Genomic DNA, 23,233 nt, shown 5'->3' on the forward strand with positions numbered 1-23,233 from the left:
TGGCTACTTATGAACTGAGAACAAAACTAATGTCATTCCACAAAAAAACCCAAAAAATCACAGATGCTGGAAATCAAAAACAAAAACAAAAACAGAAATTGCTGAGAAAACTCAGCAGATCTGATAACATTTGTGGAGAGAAAGCAGATTTAACATTTCAGGTCAAGTAACCCTCCTTCAGACTTGACTATAGCTTGCTAAAAGTGGGGATGGGGTAATGCTGGAGTAAACAGTAGATGTAGATGGACTCAGCAAGAGAGAGAGAGAGAGAGCGAACAACAGTTGGACAGAAATGGAATAGGTAAAGATCAGCCTGGGTGAATCAATAGCTGTTAATTAGAACCATTATTGTCTGAAAATTAGATGGTTGTGGTAGCTGGCCCATGTCATGGCATGGCCTGGTGGGTGGAGGTTTGGGTAAGGACATGGAAGATGGTGCTCAGGCCTTACAATTATTGAACTCAATATTGAGTCCAGAAGGCTGCAGAGTTCTCAAGTGGAAATTTAGGTGGTTTTCTTCCAGCTTGGACTGGAGCACTACAACAAGCCTGAGACAGAGATGTTGGTCAGGGAACAAGGTGGTATGTTGTAGGGGCAGGCATCTGGAAGCTCAGCGTCTTCTTTGTGGACAGAGCGTGGATGTTCTGTCACCCAATCTACGCTTCATTTCCCCAATGTAGAGCAGACCACATTGTGAGCAGCAAATAGACTAGTTTGAATAAAGTGCTACTTCACCTGTAAGGTGTCTTTGGGGCGGGAGGGAGGAAGTAAATAGGCAGGAATTACACCTTCTGTAATTGCATGGGAAGGTGCCATGGGGCTGTGGGAAGATGTTGGGAGTGAAGGAGTACCAAGGTATCCCAGAGGAAATGGTACCTATGGAAGGCTGGCAAGGAAGGGAAGGGGAATGTGTATCTGGTCGTATCATCCTGCTGGAGATAGCAGAAATGGGAGTCGATGGTTTTGTAGTGGATATTGGTGACCAGACTATTCTCAGAAATGGAAACATGGATGTTGAGGAAGGGATGGGTGCAGTCAGAGATGGACCAGGTGAAGATAAAGGCAAGTTGGAAATTGAAAGCGAAATCGATAAACCTTTCCAGTTCCGGACACGAGAGGGAAGCAGCACCGATGATGTCATCGATATTGTGGAGAGAGAGTTGTCGGTGGTGTCCAGAGTAGGTTTGGCATATTCCATGTACCTCACAAAGAGACAGGTCTAACTAAGCTCTATGGCCTTGCTGCTGACCTGACAACAGTGGAAGGAGTTAAAGGAAGAGTTGTTCAAAGTGAGGACAAGCTCAGCCAGGTGGAGGAGAGTGGTGATAGACGGAGATGGTCTGGACCTTTTCTTCCCCAGAAAGAAGGGGAGTGCCCTGAGACCATCGAGTTGGGGGATGGACATGCAATCAAATTTGATTTGATTGATTTATTGTCACGTGTATCTAGGTGCAGTGAAAAGCTTTGTTTCCAAGCAGTACAGGCAGACTAAAGTAAGCAAGGACATGCAGATCATAGGGCGAAAAAACACTAGACAGAGGCATACAGGTTACATTGCACAGTGTGTGTGCTATGCAAGATCAGCATTACTTGAAGTTAGAGGGTACATTTATCAGTCTAATCATGGCTGGGAAGAAGCCGTTCCTGAACCTGCTGATGCGTGAGTGCAAGGTTCTGTATCTTCTGCCTGACAGAAAAGGTTGTAGGAGATGGGTGCAATGGGTCTTCGATGACGTTCCGTGTAAATGGAGGCCATGGATGGAAGGTTGGCTTCCAGGATGGTCTGGGCTGTGCCGTTTCTGGGCAGAGTAGTTGCCATACCAGGCCATTGCAGCAGGTATAACACCTGCCCATTTACCTCCTCTCTTCTCAATATCCAAGGACCTAGACACACCTTCCAGGGGAAGCAGCGATTTACATGCACTTCACTCAATCTAGTCTATGTATTGACTGCTCACAATGTGGTCTCCTCTACAGTGAGGAGATGAAATACAGATGGGGTGGCGTTTTGTCAGCAAAAATGACCCTATGCTTCCAGTTGCCTGCCACTTGAACACACCACGGTGTTCCCTGGCCAACATCTCTGTCTCAGGCTGGCTGCAGTGTTGCAGCAAAGCTGAGTGCATGCTGGAACAACAGCATCTTGTTTTCCACTCGGGGGTCTTTGCAGCAAACTGGACTCAATATCGAGTTCAAGAATTTTAGGGCCTGAGTATTTTCGCACATGTCCTTACCCCAACCCCATACACAATGTGGTGTTACAGTAACCATCCCATTGTCAGCTACCAATCCTTCTCTATTAGCAGCTATTGATTCTATCAGGATTACCGTTACCCATTCCTTTGTCTAACTATTGTTCTCTCTGTTTGGGCTTCATCTCTACCTGTCATTTAGTCCTCTCTCTCCCTCCACCCCATCTTCAGTATATATACCGGTCTTTTTCCTAGCTATACTCAGGTCTGAAGAAGGGTCACTGGATACATAGATCTGCATAGATACATAGGTGGAACTCAGATCTTTTGAATTTCTGACATTTTGAACTCCTTCACTAAAGATCTGTAAATGTTTTATGCATACAATCTCCCAGACCCAAACATTGTACAGCTAATGTGGGAATTTTACTCCGCATGCCTCTGGAAATAAGGGTGTATTCTGCTATGAAGCTCTCCTTCCACTGAAATCAAACTGAATACAGGGGTGTGAAGGAGGTACACTTACAAGTTGCTGCATGAGACTAGGCTCTTGGGCATCAGACGCAATGCTGCTGACTAACACATTGGAGGAAGAGTTCCATAGTGTCTTCCTTGCAATGCTCCCATCCCTTGTCAATTAATTTCTGTGGTTCAAGGAGAATTATTTCTAGAATTAAAATAAAATCTTGGGTCCCTTCCATTCCATTTCAGAACTACTTTTCATTTGATGCAGAATTTTGTTTTCCCGGAGCAGAGTGCTCCACCTTACTGGTGCGATTCTCTGCTGGTAAGTTCCCTGCCTAAGTCATCAGCCAAGGGAGGATTACTACTGCAGATTTTTGTCTCTTCCAGTGCAAACATAATTCAAAGCTTTTGTTGTTATTATTGTTTGTATTAAAGGTGTTTACGTTTGCTCTTGAAACGTTTTCTGTATTTAAAAGGAATCCTTTATCATATTGTGGCACATTATTTATATTACTTGATACAATCAGATGTAATTTTTGCATTCGCCTTGTATTTATTCTCCTTCCATAGCTGAATGACACAAATACATTAATGACAAGTGATGAATTTTAATTATTTTTCAAATGTCATTCACAGACTTTTGAATTATTTTAGGTGAGCAATACCGAGAGCTTCTTTTCCATTTGTATGATTATTCAGCGCGTTCACGGGGCTATTTAATTCCATAAAGATTGACATTTTTTAAGTATCTCTTCACAAAATCTAGATTATGGTTGAGAACACAAACCTTTACAGTAAAAGTTCTATTTAGGGTGAGAAACGATGTAAATTGGAATTTACAAGACACACTGTGATGAATATCTACTCACTGTGATAAGGATGTAATTTGTACCATCTTCAAATAAATCATTTTCCATACATTTTAGGCCTAAAGAAACATAACAAACTGTGTTGACCTTGACCAATTCATAATTATTTTCAACGATATTTAATACTTTTCAGAGGATTCTGAAATAGCAATGAAGCTATGCAACAATTTAATTTGTATTTGTTTTAATGCTTTGTAGGTTAATGGTTTAGCTTTGAGATTTTGTTGAACTATATGCTGTATTCCGACAGTCTGGTCTCAGTTGCACATACATGGCTATTGCTTTTTGTTCATTAAAGCCACTTATATTCTTCACAGTTGAAGATGGCGTCTTATACCTTTTTGAAATTTGACGTGAAATAGTGTGGAATTTTCAGGCTTTGCTGAAAAATACTAATATCAATGGCAACATATATTTCTAAAGTCTGCTGCTACATTTTACATTGTAAAAAAAACACAATTTGCTATGTCAGGTGTCTCAGCCTTACTGTTGTGTTGGTTTTTCTGTGTTGTACTAGATTCCACACTACACACAGAAAAGAAAAGCTGACCTTGTGAATTGTATAAAAGAGTTTATGTGGCCTGTTTCCCACTTTTTTTTTGTTACAATGACCAGATTGTTTTCTATTTCTTTTCCATAGTCATGGTGGACAATTGGGAAACTGAACTGCCTACATTGTGGGGCCCGCCTAGGGGATTTTAACTTTGTCAGCAAAGCAAAATGCCCTTGTGGGCAAGCAGTGACTGTACATATTTGTAAGAGTCGTACTGACTATGAAACACCACGTTTAATCAGAACCATTGAGTCGGCAAAGGTGAAATCTCGCCCGAAACTGCGACGCATTTACAAGTTAGAAACGGTGGGAAATGTGGAGCATGGAACAGAAAACATCATGTCCAACAAAGTGTTTAAAGATTTTTTACACTCTTCGAGAAAAATGGATCGTGAAAGAATAACTGAAGCACTTTGCCTGGAGGCAAGATCACGCAACCGAGAAATGGTAAAAGTTGACAGCAATGAATTTAACTTCAAAGAAGCTTATCCACAGCCAGGCTCTTCTGCTTCACAGCCTCTGAGAGCCAGATGTGCATTGATTGGTTTTCATAAAAAGTCTCTCAGTCTGGATTTTAGCAGCACAAACTCAAAGGATGAATCTGTTAGTTTTTCTAGCATGCATGGATTGTGCCCACGGTCAGCTTCCTGCGGAGTTATAATGCATCATCTAGGTGAGGTTACTGGTTCTAGACAGTTTCCATTGATAGAAGATGTTAACCTGCAACAGCCTGCATCTGCAGAGTCCAGCAGTTCTGCATTTCAGAGTCAGTACAGTCGAGAGTCTGATTTTATGGCATGTCCTCAATCATTCACTACCAGTCCTGTAGAAGCACAAGAAAGTTTGGATCCTGGACCATCTGTGCCAAGACATTGCAGGAGCAAATTTACCAATGCTACTTTTAGAGGTTGGTCGTCTGATTCGAGTACTGAAGCAAGAAGCATTGAGGAGTGGGAGGAAGGGCACGATGGAAGCACAAGCAATCCTTGCAATGAATCACCTCCATACGTTCCCGTATTCTCTACTCTAAGTGGAAAAGCACTGAATAAAAGACAAAGAAATAAACTTAAAAGTTTGAAAAGGAAACAACGAAGACGAGAGCGGTGGCAGAGCAAGCTGAAGGAACAGAAACAGGTGAGTGCCTGAAAGCAAGATCCATCTGATATTCATACTAATGCCATCTATCACACTGTGAAAATCAACAAATTTAATATTTGAAGAAAATAATCAGCAACATAGATTCCATTTGGCTTCTGAAGGGAATTAAAATTATTCCTAGACGGCAAAAACTGCTTTTTGACAATGATAATTTAAATTCACATTTGAAAAAGCAGCCACTGCACAACAGTTTTGTACTATATTTAGTATTCAGTTTTTAAAGTTGCATTGTAAAATTGTTTTCTAATTTTTGTGCCAAATATTAATAGGGTATACTGGAGGCTATGCAGTATATAAGTATGCAAATTCCAGTTGGTTGCAGCTAGAAAACTGGTGTTATTCTGGAAGCACAGTGAGAGGAATGTCAAGGAAGTGTTGTGGAAGCGTGTTTTCAGACATTCCTGAAGTGAGGAATGCAGATGCTGAGAGTTAGAGTCAAAGTTAGTAAAATGTGGAGCCCACAGATTGCCCGAAATATTGACTCTCCTGCTCCTCTGCTGACCAGCTGTGCTTTTTCCAGCTCCACACTTTATTGATTCAGAATTCCTGGACAATTCCAGGAATTTCAAGCAGTCCTTTCTTCTTAGAGTGTAATCTGGGTCTGCAAAAGGCAGACCCTAGGTCCTAGTGCACCTCCAGGCACTAGAAGTAAACAAGAAAACTGAGGCTTGAACTATTGTATAATAGAAACCTGTAGTAAAAGTAGGTATTTTTATGCAGTGGATTTAAAAGTGAGCTCTGTTTTCCTTTTCTTTGGTATTTGTGGTGAGAGCTGAAAATGTGTTGCTGGAATTGCGCAGCAGGTCAGGCAGCATCCAAGGAACAGGAGATTCGACGTTTTGGGCATAAGTCCTTCTTCAGGAATGAGGAAGGTGTGTCCAGCAGGCTAAGACAAAAGGTAGGGAGGAGGGACTTGGGGGAGGGGCGATGGAGATGTGATAGGTGGAAGGAGGTCAAGGTGAGGGTGATAGGCCAGAGTGGGGTGGGGGCGGAGAGATCAGGAAGAAGATTGCAGGTTAGGAAGGCGGTGGTGAGTTTGAGGGATTCGACTGAGACAAGGTGGGGGGAGGGGAAATGAGGAAACTGGAGAAATCTGAGTTCATCCCTTGTGGTTGGAGGGTTCCCAGGCGGAAGATGAGGCGCTCTTCCTCCAACCGTCGTGTTGTTATGGTCTGGCGATGGAGGAGTCCAAGGACCTGCATGTCCTCGGTGGAGTGGGAGGGGGAGTTGAAGTGTTGAGCCACGGGGTGGTTGGGTTGGTTGGTCGGGTGTCCCAGAGGTGTTCTCTGAAACGTTCCGCAAGTAGGCGGCCTGTCTCCCCAATATAGTGGAGGCCACATCGGGTGCAGCGGATGCAATAGATGACGTGTGTGGAGGTGCAGGTGAATCTGTGACGGATATGGAAGGATCCGTTGGGGCCTTGGAGTGAAGTAAGGGGGGAGGTGTGGGCGCAAGTTTTGCATTTCTTGCGGTTGCAGGGGAAGGTGCCGGGAGTGGAGGTTGGGTTGGTGGGGGGTGTGGACCTTACGAGGGAGTCACGGAGGGAGTGGTCTTTTCGGAATGCTGATGGGGAGGGGAGGGTAATATATCCCTGGTGGGGTCCATTTGGAGGTGGCGGAAATGATGGCGGATGATACGCTGTATATGGAGGTTGGTGGGGTGGTAGGTGAGAACCAGTGGGGTCAAACCTGACTGCCCCGGCCGACCCATTGTCTCAGCCTGCTCCTGCCCCACCGAACTCATCTCTGCATACCTTGACACGGTCCTGTCCCCCTTAGTCCAAGAACTCCCCACCTACGTTCGGGACATCACCCACGTCCTCCACCTCCTCCATGATTTTCGCTTCCCCGGTCCCCAACGCCTTATCTTCACCATGGACATCCAGTCCCTGTACACCTCCATCCCCCATCATGAAGGACTCAAAGCCCTACGCTTCTTCCTTTCCCGCCATACCAACCAGTACCCTTCCACTGACACCCTCCATCAACTGACTGAACTGGTCCTCACGCTGAACAATTTCTCTTTCCAATCCTCCCACTTCCTCCAAACCAAAGGAATTGCCATGGGCACCCGCATGGGCCCCAGCTATGCCTGCCTCTTCATAGGATATGTGGAGCAGTCCATCTCCCTCACCTTCCTAGACCTTTCCATTTCTATCTCGGGCGACCGAATCAACACGGACATCTACTATAAACTGACTGACTTCCACATCTACCTAGACTACACCTCCTCCCACCCTGCCCCTGTAAAAACGCCATCCCATATTCCCAATTCCTTCATCTCCGCCGCATCTGCTCTCTGGAGGACCAGTTCCAATACCGTACAGCCAGATGGCCTCCTTCTTCAAGGACCGCAGATTTCCCCCAGACGTGATCGACGATGCCCTCCACCGCATCTCCTCCACTTCCCGCTCCTCCGCCCTTGAGCCCCGCCCCTCCAACCACCACCAGGACAGAACCCCACTGGTTCTCAGCTACCACCCCACCAACCTCCATATACAGCGTATCATCCACCGTCATTTCCGCCACCTCCAGCATCTGCAGACCTCACTTTCTCCTCTATTTGTGGTGAGAGCTTATTACAGGATTTAAAAGCTACAACGTGTATTGGAAATAACAGTTAATTAGGAATAGTAGGGTTTTGGAACAATGATGAGAAAGAAACTGCAAAGCTAAGTGTGTGAGATTAAAGGGAGCTTAGTTCTAATGGTATACAATTTACAGCTGTTATAATTTTACGTGGTAAAAGTTGTTGGTGAAATATGTTTGATATGTTCCTGTACTCTCATATTTCACATAATGTATATGGAACCCTCAGTCTGAAAGTTTACTAGTAAGAGCTAGTTTGGACTGGATGCTGTTGAACCTTTTTGGTTGATGTAGCTGTATCAGGTGACTACTTCCAATTTAAACAATGCATGGAAGAGTCAGTGAAGCACTTAACACAAGATGTCTATAATCTTTTCTTGTAGCCATGATATCAGCAGGACTGGTCAAATGAAGCTTCCAGTCAGAGGTGACCCCATGAATGTTAATGGTGGGGTGAGGTGGAGATGTGATGGTTGTGACCCATTGGAAGTCAGGAGAACATGTTTAGATTTTCTGTATTTGACGGCGGTGTTAATGTCAGATGCACAGCGCAGTGCTTTTACTCCAGATGCTTTTATGTTGAATTGTTGAAATAATTTCATCTTTTTTATAATAAAGTTAATGCAATTGTAAAGTTTTTAGGACTTTTCTTTAGGCTAGCTTACATTGCCTTTTTAACACTTCTATTTGTCAGTGTTTCTGAATATTTTCATCTGGTATGGCATAGCAGCATCCTTTCTTTAGTCAAGACTGTGCTGTTTAAAATTCATTTTCTGATTTGGCAAAGTGAAACTTCCGTGTAAGTAATTGTAAGAAATATTTATTTAATCTGATTTAATCAGCAGTGGCAAGTTAAACTTCTCACAGCTTCACTGATCACATAAAGCACATGTTACACAATGGGCAAGTGTCTCAACTGCTTAGTTTAGGAATTCAATACTTTCATTTTAACAGCAAGTGGTGAAGTTAGTTATTAATATGAATGCTTCATTGTGTTACTACACCTTCAATTTCAGTTATAGATTTTTGTCAGATTTGATTCCCATGTTGTAGTCATAGTAAGGTCTCCAAGTACTTGAATTGCAGTTGGAGGGTTTGGACTGAAATAAGGTCCTGAGCATAATGAATATTCTTTTAAAGGGAATAACTAATAACCTTAATCTAAACAAATGTCATGCAATAGAGCTTGTACCCATCGTCTGCTCCTCCTCCTCCACTGTATGAGAAGTCATGGCCATTTCCAGTGTCCTTGTTGACCCCGTGTGCAGGATGTGTGTCCAGCTGCAGCTACTGGCTAATCATGATTCAGAGATGGACTCGTTTGGGAACATCCATGATGCTGAGATTGTTGTGGACAACATATCCAATGAGGTGGTCATGCCACAATTTGGGACTGAGCTGGTAGAAAGGGACTGGGTGACCAACAAGCACAGTAGAGGAAGGCAGTTAGTTCAGGAGTCCACTGCCCCTTCCTCACACCCATTATCACTACCACCAATAAATGTACCACATTGGACACTTTTGAGGGAGATGTCTTCTCAGGGAATATCAGCGAAGGCCAAGTCCATGGCACACTGGGCGGCTCTGGTGTGCAAGAGTGGAGGAAGAAGAGTGGCAGGTCTATAGTGAGAGGGATTTCAGTAGTAATTGGAGCAGAAAGGTGTTTCTGTGGGCATAAAAGAAACTCCAGGATGGTATGTGGCTCCCTGGTGAAGAATGTCTGTAGCTGAATGGAGACATTCAGAAACTGGGAGGGTAAATAACCTGTGATCATGATACATATCAGAACCAAAGACATAGGTTTAAAAAAAAGGATGAGATCCTACACGAAGAATGTTGAGACTTTGGAATTAAATGAAAAAAAAAGGACCTCTGAAGTTTGTAATCTCAGGATTGCTACCAGAGCCAAGTGCTAGTGGGAATAAACATAACCAGCTATAACAGATAAATGTGTGGCTAGAGGAACTGTGTAGGGGAAGAGGATTCAATAACTAGGGAAACTGATCACATTCTCTCCCTTTCACACCTTAATTGACACCACTTTTATATCCCTTTCTTTCTCCTCTAAGAACTATTCCTTTAACCTTTGTGCTGGGTCTCTCTACCACCTCCCCATTTCTGCCTCTGTCAGAAATATTAAAAAAGAAGTTATTTTCCAACACCTTTCAGCTCTGAACAAAAGTCATACCAGACTCAAAATGTTGACTCTATTTCTCTCTCAACAGATGCTGTCTGACCTAGTGAGTTTCTCCAACATTCTGTGTTTGTTATTAAAAATATTCAGAATTATTTCTAGTTGTATTAATGTACTGTAGTTATTCTCCTAGTAAATTTAAAAAATACTTTGCAAGGTTTTTTTTATAATGTGTATACAGCTATTAGTGTGCTCAGATAAACCAACAATTTATTTTTATCAGCTCCATGAATGCTTACAAATAGAACTCCCAGAGATGATTAGTTTACCCTGGGAGCCTGGGTAGTTTTTTGGGCAGGACCCATGTTTTCTAACTTTAAAGAAAAGCACAATAGATTGTAGAAACTGAAATGTAACAAGTGTAATTTGTGCTTTAACTTCTGCAATTTTTTTGTATGAGTTATGACTTGAGACAGAAAAATATTATGACTAAGGGGAAATGCTACACCAAATATCAGTGGGGGGAGGGGTGGGTGGAGAAAGAGCGGAATTCTTCTTGCATAACTTTTTCTCATATTAAGAAATCTACAGTTGGTCCAAAGTCACTGAGTTAGAGAAGATTGACCAGTTTCTGATTGCTGTAAAGTGTGCGAAAAGATACGCACATTGGCAGTGGATAGGATAAGATTGAGCCTTGTAGTTGAGTCTGCCACTTTTCTCAAGCTTGTGCATCTAGAATGCCCAATACTTATTGACCTATACCTTTAGAAGCAAATGGGAAAATGACAAATAAAGGAATGTTTAAAAAAAAGTGCTGGGAACACAATTAATCCTGATTTCAAATGGCCTTTCTGGCCTTGTAAAAATCTATATAATAGAGTTCGTATTGTAGAGTGAAACTTAAGAACTGTAAGTTGAAGTTTGCCAAACTTGTAATGTGTATTGCTAAAATATGTAAAAGCCTATCCCACATGAAGGTATTCTTTAAATATGTGATATATTTAAGAAAGTGAAGCTTTAATTGTATGTTGATCCCTGCAGTGTTATATACCATTTTTGTACCATGCTCTGAAAAGCTGCAGAAATACAACTTTTTATTAAGAAACAACATGCTGTGAGCCTTCCTATGCGCACCATTTGATTATATAGTCTGGAACTTATAATACCTATAAATATGACGGTAGCAGCCAAGCTAACGTGGAATGGTGTAAGAAAAGATTAAGTAAGAGGAATCTTTGTATAGAAAGTCATACTTTGTCTGGACATTGTACCCAGACAATATGAAAGAGTTTGCAGGCTCAAATTTCGTCTTTAAACCCTTCTCATAATGTAAAATATGACTAAAATATGTGCCTTTGTGTGTAAACAGTATGATCCTGCAGAATAAAATAAGTATTAGTAATTTAGTTTTTGTTTTGGTGCTCTGAAACTTGTATGGATACCATACAGGAAGGGTCACTTGGCCCAAAACATTAACTCTGCTTTCTCTTGTGACAATGCTGCTCTATTAATAAGGTTACGTTGTCCTTGGTTTATTTTCCAGAGGGGTCGGAAAGGCAGAGGTTCTGATATGTCTTAGGGTTTATCTACTTGAAGAAGCTTTTAAGTGTTGTACAATGTAAGGGGAATAGCCAGTTCTCCCAGTCTAGGGTTTGATTTGAATTGGTTTTAGCGAGCTGTTTGGTTTGCAGCTGCTGGTCAAGTTTAAGCTGAAGACCCAAAGAAGCAGTTCCATGCTGATCATCTCTTTGACATCTCTCCCCTAAGAGCCTGTGTTTGATTTTAACTTTTTTGCCGAGGAGTTGTTTATGGGGATGTTGCAAGTACTTGGAACAGTATCATTAAGTTGCGTTTCCGTGTGATTGGGTATTCAGATAAGTTATGGCATTCTATATTCTGTTCTTTTTTTGTTCATCTGGAACAAAATTGTGTTTTGTTTAAAACTGAATGGTTGAGCCAGCTACATCACTCCTGGAATATCCACTTTACACCTGCTTAAAACAACTGCAAAGTTAGGGTCTAGGCTACCGTCTTGAAATGTTTTGAGGGGGTCTCGCCTGGTCTATAAGACTCTCCAGACCTGCTCCAGCCATTTTTGTTTATGTTATCGATTTCTAGCACTTGCAACTCTTTGTTTTTTTTTTGCATATTGTATTCAATGTGACTAATGCACTATATATCTTGAAGGCTTAATATAGACAATTTCCTACTCAAAAACTCTTAAATCACGTTGGTCAATCTGCACAGTACTCTCTCCGAAGCCAGTATATTTGTCCTGAGGTGTGGTGCCCAAAATTGAAAACACCATTTTAATTTGAACTACAACTCTGTATAATCGAAGGATTACTTACACTCCTTGCTCCATTTTGTATTTACAACTGCTTTGAGATAAGGGCTAGCATTCCATTAAGATGTTTATTTATTGTATTTGTCTATTAGTTTTAATAATAGTGTACTTGTACTGCTGAATCTCCTTGCTTCTTTACATCTCCTAGTTTTTAATCATTTAAAAATTAACCCAATTCATCTCTTCAAAGACAATGACCTTGAACTTGCCCAAATCGAGCTCTATTTTCCTTAACTTTGCCATTGGGGTCATATTCAGATGACATGAATCTCTAGCCATGTCAAAGTTGTCAGCCATTCATACGAGCAGAATAGCAAATCCAGTGGATCGATGCTTCCGATCAGCTGGAATTCCGCACTGGTAACCTCCAGTTAGCTGAACTTGTGTAAGCTTGCTCTATGATTGCTAATGGGTGGGGATGGAGTTAAGCCATGCAACAGCACAAAATCATAGAATGCTAGGAAAGCCATTGTTTGACCTTTTCTCCCTTAACTCATGGGATGTGGGCATCACTGACTGGCTAGCATTTATTACCATCCCTAGTTGCCCTTGAGAAAGTGGTGGTGAGCTGCCTTCTTAAACAGCCACAGTCCATGAGCTGTAGGTTGACCCAACATACCCTGCAGGTGGGAATTTCAGGATTTTGACCAAAATTTCTTCATTTTGACAGTGAAGAAATGGTGATATATTTGCAAGCCAGGATGGTGAGTGGCTTGGAAGGGAACTTCAGATGCTGGTGTTCACATGTTTGTACTGCCCTTGCACTTCTAGATTAAAGTGTCATGGATTTGGAAGGTGCTGTCTCAGGATCTTTGGTGAATTTCTGCAGTACAATTGTAGGTAGCACCCTCTGCTGCCACTGAGCATCAGTAGTGGATGGAGAAGATGGTAATGAATGTGGTGCCAATCAAGCAGCCGACTTTGTCCTGGATAATGTCACAACTGTTGATTGTTTTTGACCCCTCAAGGCAAGGGGGGAGTGTTCTGTCATACTCGTGACTTGTGCCTTGTAGTTATTTGATGGACAGGCTTTGGGGAGTCTGGAGGTGAGTTACCTGCCCCACTATTCCTAGCCTCTGACCTGCTCTTGTAGCCACTGTGTTTATGTGTTGAGTCCAGTAAGTTTCTGGTCAATGGTAATCCCAAGGGTGTTGATAGTTGGGGATTCAGTGATGGAACACCATTGAATGTCAAGGGGCAGTGATTAGATTGTTGCTTATTGGACATGGTCATAGCCTGACATTTGTGTGGAATGAATGCTATTTGTCAGCCCAAGCCTGGATATTGTCCAAATCTTGATGCATTTGAATATTGTCTGCATCAGTGTCTGAGGAGTTGTGAATGGTGCTGAGCATTATGCAGTCATTGCTGAACATCCCCACTTTTCACCTTATGATGGAGGGAAGGTATTGATGAAGCAGCTGAAGATGGTTGAGCCTAGCACACTACCCTGAGGAAGTCCTGCAGAGATCTTGAGATGTGTGCATCCAAGCAACAACATTGCTTTGTAAATATCATGACAATTCACATGCAAGGCCAGGCTAACAAAGCCTCCTAAATAACCTATTTTTGAGGTGTGGTTCAGGACAGCGGTCAAAATATATCAACAGAAGAAAGAGAACATTACTATCATTGGACATGTATCCTGTAGACCCCAAAATCACTGGCCTCAGAATGTCAAGCTGACATTATTGCCTCCCTACACCTTGGCCAGTCTCCAGGCTTAGGATTGGACTTGAATGGAACCTGAAAACCACTGCTGATATCACTTGATTTCTCGGATTAACAAGGTCATCAGTAAGAAGCAGGATTATTACCCAGCTGTTCAAGAGGCCAGGGTCAAGATGAAAAAGGCATGTTGACTGAAGTCATAGTTGCCAACTGTTTCTACCACACTGGGATCAAACAGGCACATTCTGCATCAGATGTCAAAAAGAAAGGGACCAGGTTGAGGCTATTTAACCCTTTGAGGCTCTTTTTGTTTGCATGTGGGAAACTGGCATAGACCTTTCAGCTGAGCAACCGTAGAAACTTATGCAGATATGGTGTTACACAACAGAACTGACAGGTAAGATAGTCATGGATTCTTCAACCAAGGAGCCTGAGGAGGCCAAAGACCCTGAAGAATCTGACAAACACCTGGTTGCCTACTTCTTTCTCTAGCCAAAGCTCCATACTCTGGGATTTCACCTGACGTCTTTGACTGGGTTGATGATGCAATTAATTTTATTATTTGTTTGAATCCCGCACATTAAAAATGACTGAGCTTCTCTGGAATTAAAATCTGACGATTTTACTGTGATTCATAAGGTTAGGACAAGGTGCCAAAAGATTAAATAATGACATTTTTCACATTGCTTAGTTGTGTTTTTATTTGGCAATTTTCAGACAGTGAATTTGCAGGAAAATTATGTTAGATGGGAGCCTCTTTAAACAATTTCTAAGCTTTATTTAATACACATTTTGGGGAAGGAATTGTCAGAATCATCAGAGGGGTTTGACTCATCAGAATTTTGCTGTTCTTTTGTAACTTCCCAGCCCCAGCTCCAAACTGTAGTGTCTTCAAACTTGAATATGCAGCGCTCTATTTCCTCATTTAAGTCATCAATAAATAAGGCGAGTAGTGGACTTCTGGGAACAGAGTGTGGCCTAAGATTTAGGACTTTTAGGGAATGGGAAAAGTGTTGTGGGGTGGGAGTTGGGTGTATTCAGGATTATATCTACACAAAAATAATTGAGTTTTAATACTGGTGCACTTTCTGATATTTTAGAGTATATGAGATTTAGCATTTAAAAGCAATTGTTTGTTTGGGAATAGACATTAAAGTAAACGTAATTTTATGACAAATTGGAGTTTACTCTTTAGTTTTGCAGTATCAGAAAGTTGTATTCAAGTTCACTTGAACCACTGTGACTATTTAAGAACTGAATAGAGCTATTTTTAACATTATGATTGAAAACTCAGATGGATGTCAAATTCATACTTAGCCCTAATCAGTACTTGATAACTGCTTTTTTGTCATTAAAAAAATCCTTTGCATTTAGTTGAAGAAAAGCTTCATCAAAACTACAGTTTTAATGTTGGTCACACCTAAAATAGTAAATTAGAAAAGCCTACCTTTAGGTTCCTTAAATTAAATTAAACAATGACCCGATATCTATGCCTGTCAATTTTGGCTTGAAATGATCAACGGGGTTATGTAAAAAGAGCTTCAAACACAAAACGTTTGCAACATAAAGCTGATGCTATTTCCCTTGCTGAAACCTTTTAGTTCATCCTCATTTACACCTTCCCCAATAAGGGATGTTCTAAATTTCTTTTAATGAATCATGCTTTCAGAAAAGAAGTTGGTTGCTATTCCTGATAATGTTTTCTCTTCTTATTGGAAACACAGTATGTCACTGCATTGTTGGAACTGTTAGTGGCAAAAACTTGCCAGACAAAATAGATATGTGCTATTTTGTAATAAATAGTTTTTCATTATCTGTGTAATTTGCTCTGCCACCTTCGTAGTTTCAAAGCATCGTTGAATTTATTCCTGCACATTGTCTTGGGAACCAGATGCTGTCTCCATATGAAATCTTCTTTACAATTTTTGTGTTAAATTTTTAATTTGCATGAGCACAGTGCAGAGTAGTCTAGTGCACTGACACTAAAGTGGGTGAGCATTCCACTATCAAAGGACATTCAAATGTGAGCTCTGGACCTATTTCAAAATTTGAGCAAGATTCTTTGAGAATTTGACAGGGAACTCACAGGTTGCTTCCTGTGAGAGAGTCCAGGGCCAGAGGGTATAATCTTAGAATCTGGGTTTATACATTTAAGATAGACACCAGGAGGAATTTCTTTTGTTTGAAGTTGTGAAATCTGGAATTCTTTACAACAGAGAGCCGTTGAAACTGGGTCACTAAGTATATTCAAGGCTGAGATCGATTTTAATCAGTAAGGGCATCAACTGTTATGGGGAAAAGGCATGAATGTGGAATGAGGATTACCAGGTCAGCCATGATCTCATTGAATGGTGAAGTGGACTTAATGGGCTGAATGGCCCAGTTCTGACACTCTAGTGCAGTACTAAGGGAGTGCTGCAAGATGGATGTGAAAGATTCTGTGGCATGATTTTAGGTAGAGCAAAGAGTAATCCTGCTGCATACATAACCCTTATTCACTTTTTTATAGTGATAGTAATTATCTACTGGTCATTATTTGTGGGATTCAGTTGGGGACATTGTATATAATACTATGTTTTCAAACATATTTAATTGTAAACTTTATTGACCTGTACTTGGTGAGCTAATTGGCTTTGTTTTGTATGTGAAGAACTCCTAACTCTATCGTATGTTATATCTATAGTGATTTCATGTGGTCTTAGAGCATGTTTTTCCCTTAGTGGTGTGAAGTATTGTGTGATGTGTTCTGTCTCCCAACCAAGCCTTTACGATACTCCCTTTGAATCACATTTGCTGCAGTTTCAAAAATGGAGACCTACAGACAAAAAAAAGGATCTAAACTGTCAGATGATATCGATGCAAATGCACCAAATAACAAGGTGCACGGAAATGAATTTTAAGTAATTCACGTTGTATTGTTAGCTAAATGTTTTCAAACTAAGCATTGTGTCTGTTGAAGCAAGCAATGGGCTTTACATACCAGCAGAGGGCACTGGATTTCATTTGAGCATGCAGTATAATAATTGTAAGCGACAGTTTATTTAAGTACTTTTATAAATCTGACTCTGAAAATTAAGTATGTTGGGAATGTTAACTTATTTCCCCTTTTTACCATCTGTTTGGTTTATTTGGTACTTTTATCAATTTATTTGACATTTTCTATTTTATTATTTTGCATTGGTTTAGTTTCCTCCTTTCTCATGTTAGACAATTCGTTTTATTTTTAAATGTGTTAAAATTTTAATACTTGCAACAATAAGATCTAGTCAACAAACTCTTTTGACTTCCTGTTGAGTATAATCCGATGTTACAGATGCATCTTTGAGCTTTAAAGAGAATTTAGTTAGTCACGGTTTTCCAGAGATTCAGATTCCATAGTTTTGGCAGTAACAATAGTAGGGTTAAAATGTTTGTTTAATCATGTAGCTGGAGCTTGGACAAATGGAGCAAAAATGAATAGATAGTAAACATTGTGGCCTTCACTGACCTCTCTGTCTAAATTCCTGCTGTGCATGTTCAGTTTCCAGTAGGGTTCCACCTGGTACTGTGTTGGGGCCCCTTGTTAATGATCTGAACTGAAATGTAGATATTATGGTTTGTGGATGAATGAAAGTTGTTAGGATGGTGAGGAGGATAGCTATAAATTGCAGGAGGATATGTATGGATTGGTCATCTGGACAGAGCAATGGAAGATAGAATTCAAACCAGAACAGTGTGAAGTAGTGCACTGGGACCAACTAGGCAAAGGGTAGGTGCTTGTTATTGAAGAACAGAGGTACCTCAATGTACAAATCTTAAAGGTAGCTGGTCAGGTAGATAAGATGGTTAAGAAGGTAAATCATTACTTGCCTACATTAGCCAAAGCAAAGACTGCAAAGTCAAGGAGGTTAGACTGCAAAGTAAATATATAGAACTGCTGATCAGGCCACAAGAGTATCTTATGTGGTTCTGGTTACCATATTATAGGAAAGATGGGATTCCACTGGAGAGTGTGCAGAGGAGATTTACCCCCCCAGGAAGTAGCTTAGGCTGGAGAGTATGAGTTATGTGGAAAGATTGGATAGCCTGGGATTGTTTTCTTTGGAGCTGTGAAGGTTAAGAGGGGATCTGATAGAGGTCTAGAAAATTATGAGGGTGTGGATTGGGAAGACAGAAGTAGAAGTGTCAATTATCAGGAGAGAAAGACTTAAGGTAAGGGGTGGAAGGCTAAAAGGAGTACAAAGAACAAAGAAAATTTACAGCCTAGGAACAGGCCCTTCGGCCCTCCAAGCCTGAGCCGATCCAAATGTACTGTCTAAATAAGTGTTGAGTGGAAGCTTTTTGGTGGGAGTCTGGATCTCATTGACTGAAATGGGGATTGAGTCAGAAACCCTTGTAAAATTTGAACATATTAACTTGCGTTGCCATAGTCTCCAGGGCAATGGACCAAAAGCTGAAAAATAGGATTTGTGTAGTCAGATCTTTACTGACCGGCATGGGCACAAAGGTTTTGTGGCTTCTTTCGGTGCTGTAAATGTCAATGAGTCTGAATGTAAATGTTTGTAAAATCATTCGATTAAGCACTGGATTTATGCCATCAACAATTTTATGCAGCCAGAAATGATCTGGACTAAAGTAAGGCTTTCTTGAGTCCACACAAGCCATAGTGGAATTGCAGTCACAAAAGGCAAGAGAATTTTGGGAAAATGGTAGTGTAGTGTTGATGTTACTGGGTTAATAATCCAGCTAGTGTTGTAGGGTAATGGGCCCAAATCCCACCATGGTGGTAGCAGTTAAATTTGAGACGGTATATTGGTTCAATGCTTAGCACCGCTATCTCAGAGCAACTGGGACTCAAGTTCAATTCCACACTCGGGTGGCTGTCTGTCTGGAGTTTTCATGCTCTCCCTGTGTCTATGTGAATTTCCTTTGGGTGCTTCAGTTTCCTCCCACAGCCCAAATGATGTGCAGGTTAGGTGGATTGGCCATGTTAAATTGCGCATAGTGTCCAGGGATATGCAGGCAAAGATTAGCTGAGGGAAATGTAGGAAGAGGATAGTGGGATGGGTCTGGGTGGGATGCTGTTCGGAGGGTTGGTGTGGACTCGATGGGCTGAATGGCCTGCTTCCATACTGTAGAGTTTCATGATTCTATTTGGGAAAGAACAGTTTGAATTAGAGTAGACTCAGTCTAGATAGATATGATTGATAGAGCAGTAGCCAGGTAGAACTTTTGTATGAGCAACTCAGAAAGAGACCAAAGCAGGTGCAGAATGAACAGACCAAGAATGGAACCAGAGTACCAGACCCAGCAATGTTTTAGAAGAATGCTTAATAAATGGAGTTGTCAGGAACCAGGCACTTCTATGCCAATTTTTTTTTGCATTTTTACAAGTTTATTGTGTTATAAATTATAATAGTTGACCATGTAACCAACTGCGCTGAAAATGTGTTGCTGGAAAAGCGCAGCAGGTCAGACAGCATCCAAGGAGTAGGAGAATCAACATTTCGGGCATGAACCCTTCTTCAGGAATAAGGAATTGGCTGATTGAAAAATAGGTAAAAACAAAATAGGACAAATATTTTGAGGAATTTAGTTCAGTTTGTTTTGATTGTTCGGTTTATTTATCTTTTGTGCAACTATGGAGTTCTAATTTATTACTCCTTTGTAAAAAAAATTTAGCAAGTTAGATGAGAAAATGGCTTAAACCTTTCAAGTGTCTAATGAGAAGTGCAGGGTAACTGCAGCATTTCTGAGCTGATCTCCTATTCCATTGGTCATGCTGAATTTTACATTGATCGGGGTATCATGTAGTCTGCTGCACATCATGTTATTAGAGCACATGATTTGGTCGTGTAATAATTCTGTGACAAAATTTCTTTGATTGTTTATAGCGTGTACTTGGGTGTTCATTTCATAACATTTGAAAATGCCATATTTCAAAGGGAGCAATAAATTTATGCTACATGAGAAAAAGAGTGTTGATTGTTTGGCAAATCAGCTCTGATTGAGGTGCTGCTGTTAAGAATGTACCAGGGAGTATATCTGAACATGCTACTTCTGTTGGCAAAGCACTAGGCTTGTCTGAGCATGATCAGTTATCTTGGAAATGAACACTTGGCTCTAGTACGCTCCATTGGAAACATTCTATAGAGAACTTGTCTGTTTTAAAGTGTGAGTCAAACTATGTCGCCTTTTTTGAATTAAACAAAAGTATGAGGACTTTAGTTCCTTTGTGCATTCTTCTTGGCTATACATGGACCAATTAAAGAAGACTTATTAACCGATGCAGATCCTTTCCATTGGCATAAAAATTCTTGCTTCTTTTGAATATTGGGCCTGGATATTCTGATGACCAGAGTGTTATTGGAGCAGCACAGACTAGATTGTGTCTGTGTCTCATCAAGGAGGTCTTCACAGAAATCTGCTGGCTCTGCCACAGATGCCATGTCAAACATGGACAAAGGAAAACTTTACCTGTGAAAATAACTTATTATTAAACCTTTGAGCCCGACTCTTTCCATTCTTAAACAAGCACCATTTGCAACAATATTTATTGTGCAACAGTGGATAACAAAATGAGTTCCGTGAAACTGTATCCCATGAAAGCCTAGTATGTTTCTTTCTCCCATAAGAGAGAAGCAGACAAAGTGAGTATACACTTTGCAAGGACTGCAGGCCTATCCATGGTGCAGAGATGCCATAGACTGCACCAGGGATGCTCCACTCCCACAATATCTAGCTGATTTGAAACCATGCACAGCTTAGCATTCAGGCCTATGCTCTGTTTCTATGCAGCAAAGCAATATGTTTTCATTCTGGAAAGCATTGTGTTTTGGCCTCAACTACTTCCTGTTACAGAGAATTCAACAACCTCACCACTTCTGGGCTGGGGAAATTTCACCTCGTCCTGTTCCCTTAAATCATAACTTGTCGCTCTGGACTTCCTTGTCATTGGGAACATCTTTCCTGCATTTACCCTGTCAAGTCCTGTTAGAGTTTTAACAGGTTTCTACAAGATCCTTTCCCCCTCCTCCTTCAAACACTATTGAGTATGGTCCTAACCGATCCAGCATGTCTTCATACACCAGCCGTGCTATCACAACAATCAGTCTGCAACCTTTCTTGCGCTGTACTCAAATTGCTTTGCTATGAAGGCCTTGTTTACCAGCAGCTCTGTTTGCATGATCACTTACAGCAACCAGTACATAAACCCAGCATTTATTGCATTCTTCTGCCTTTCCCAATTTATTGCCATTCAGATCATAATGTGAATTCCTATTTTTGTTACCAAATCCATTATAGTTCATCTGCCCGCTCACTCAACCGGTCTAAATCACACTGAACCGTCTCTACAGCCTCCCCACAGTTCATCCTCCCATCCACCTTTGAGATGTCTGCAAACTTGGCGATATACATATAGTATCACTAACTAAATTATTAGTGTATATTGTGAATAACTGAGGCCCAGACACTGATCCCTGTGGTATCCCATTAATCACAGGTTCCATTTATTCCTACTCTTTATTTCCTGTCTGCCACTTGATCTCTATAGTACCCCTAATGCCATGTGCTTTAGGTTTACATGCTAATCTCTGATGTGGAACCTTACTAAAAGCCTTCTGAAAATCCAAGTCAACCATATCTGCTGGCTCCCCATTATCATCTCTAGTTATATCCTCAAAACTTCCAGAAGATTAGTCAACCATGATTTCCTTTTTCATAAATCCATGCTGACCCTGTCCAATCTTGTCAACATTTTCCGAATGCTCTGCTGTTAAATCTTTTATAATGGTCTCTAGCTTTTTCACCACTTTCAATGTCAGGCTAACTAACCTATAATTCCCAGTTCTCTCTCTACCTCATTTTCAAACAATGAAGTTACATTAGCTACCCTCCAACCAACTGTTCCAAAGTCTATAGAATCTTTAAGGATGACCACCAGCCGTTATTTCTAAGGCCAATCATTTAAGTACTGAAACAGAAATTGCTGGAAAAACTCAGCAAGACTAGCAGCATCTGTGGTGAGAAAGCTGAGTTTTGTGTTCAATGACCATTCTTCAGGACACAGAAGTACTTTAGAATTAGATTGTTGGACTTCAGAATTTATTATCCTTTTCATTCCATCAATTTGACCAACATCATTTCTTGACCAATACTGATTTCCTTCCCTCTCATTACACCCTGCATTCCCCAACATTTTTGGAATGTTATTTGTGAAGACAGAGCCAAAAGATGTATTTAATCTTTGTTTCCCATTATAACCACCCATGTTTCTGACTGTAAGGGAGCTACCTACATTTGTCTTCACTAAATATTTTTTCTTCACGTACATGTTCAATATCGGCAATAAATGTTGGTCTCGTGAGTAATGCTGACATCTCTCATTACAGTGGGGAAAAACAGAATGGCAGAGCATTATTTCAATGGTGATAGATTGAGAAGGACTGATTTACACCGTCTTTACAAAGATTTACAGATTGTTGTACACTGGTGCAGGTGTGGCCAGCAGTTTGGAAAGTATGTTGCCCTTCATTGCAAGAGGGTTATATGAAAATCAAAGAAGTCTTTCTGGAGCTGTACAGGGCCTTGGTGAGACCACTCACTTGGTGATTATGGCGTGCAGTTTTCTTTCTTCTTACCCAAGATGGACTTCACATAGAGAGATGACATTGAAGGTTACCAGGTGATTACTGGGTGGTATGAGGAGAGATGAGATCCACTGGGCCTGTGTTCTCTGGATTTTATAAGAATGAGAGGTGACTTTGATGAATCATATAAAATTTTGTCAGGGCTGGAATCACTGGATACAGGAATGCTGTTTTCCCCCAGCTAGGGTATTCAGAACAAGGGGGTCACATTCTCAGGCTGTGTGTTAAGCCATTTAGGACTTTTCTTTTATTCAGTCTTGGGTTGTGGGTATCACTGGCTGCACAGTATTTATGATGATAGTTATGATGAGGTGCAATTTCTTCACTTACTGTGGAATTCTGAGACACAGATGCTGTGAAGGCCAAGTTGCTGAATATAATAAATAAATAAATAGTTAGATTTCTAGAAGCTGGAAGTGTGAAAGTGTATCAGCGAGAGCAGGAGCGTGGCATACCTGGAGGATTGGCCGCGATCATGTAGATTATGTTAATGGGCTAAATGGCCTATCCCTATTTTCGATATTTCTATTTGGGAAATATACATAAACAAAAACCTACCTGTCACACAAGAAATCAATCAAGAAGCTGTCAATGGAAGTGATTGTGTATGTAAACTAGTAAGAAAC

General features: G+C 40.9%; 1 protein-coding gene across 2 annotated transcripts in view; it reads left to right on the forward strand.

The window, feature by feature from the left end:
• The window catches only part of LOC132819047 (E3 ubiquitin-protein ligase RNF180-like), a 139,121-nt gene that overhangs the window by 25,150 nt on the left and 90,738 nt on the right, over nt 1–23,233 (forward strand). For both annotated transcript variants that reach the window (XM_060830340.1, XM_060830351.1), the window contains exon 4: nt 4,167–5,213. In XM_060830340.1, coding sequence (XP_060686323.1) covers nt 4,167–5,213 — 1,047 coding nt within the window. The remainder of the gene's footprint in view (nt 1–4,166; nt 5,214–23,233) is intronic.

The sequence above is a fragment of the Hemiscyllium ocellatum genome, chromosome 1 (assembly GCF_020745735.1).
Source record: "Hemiscyllium ocellatum isolate sHemOce1 chromosome 1, sHemOce1.pat.X.cur, whole genome shotgun sequence".
Lineage (NCBI taxonomy): Eukaryota > Metazoa > Chordata > Chondrichthyes > Orectolobiformes > Hemiscylliidae > Hemiscyllium > Hemiscyllium ocellatum.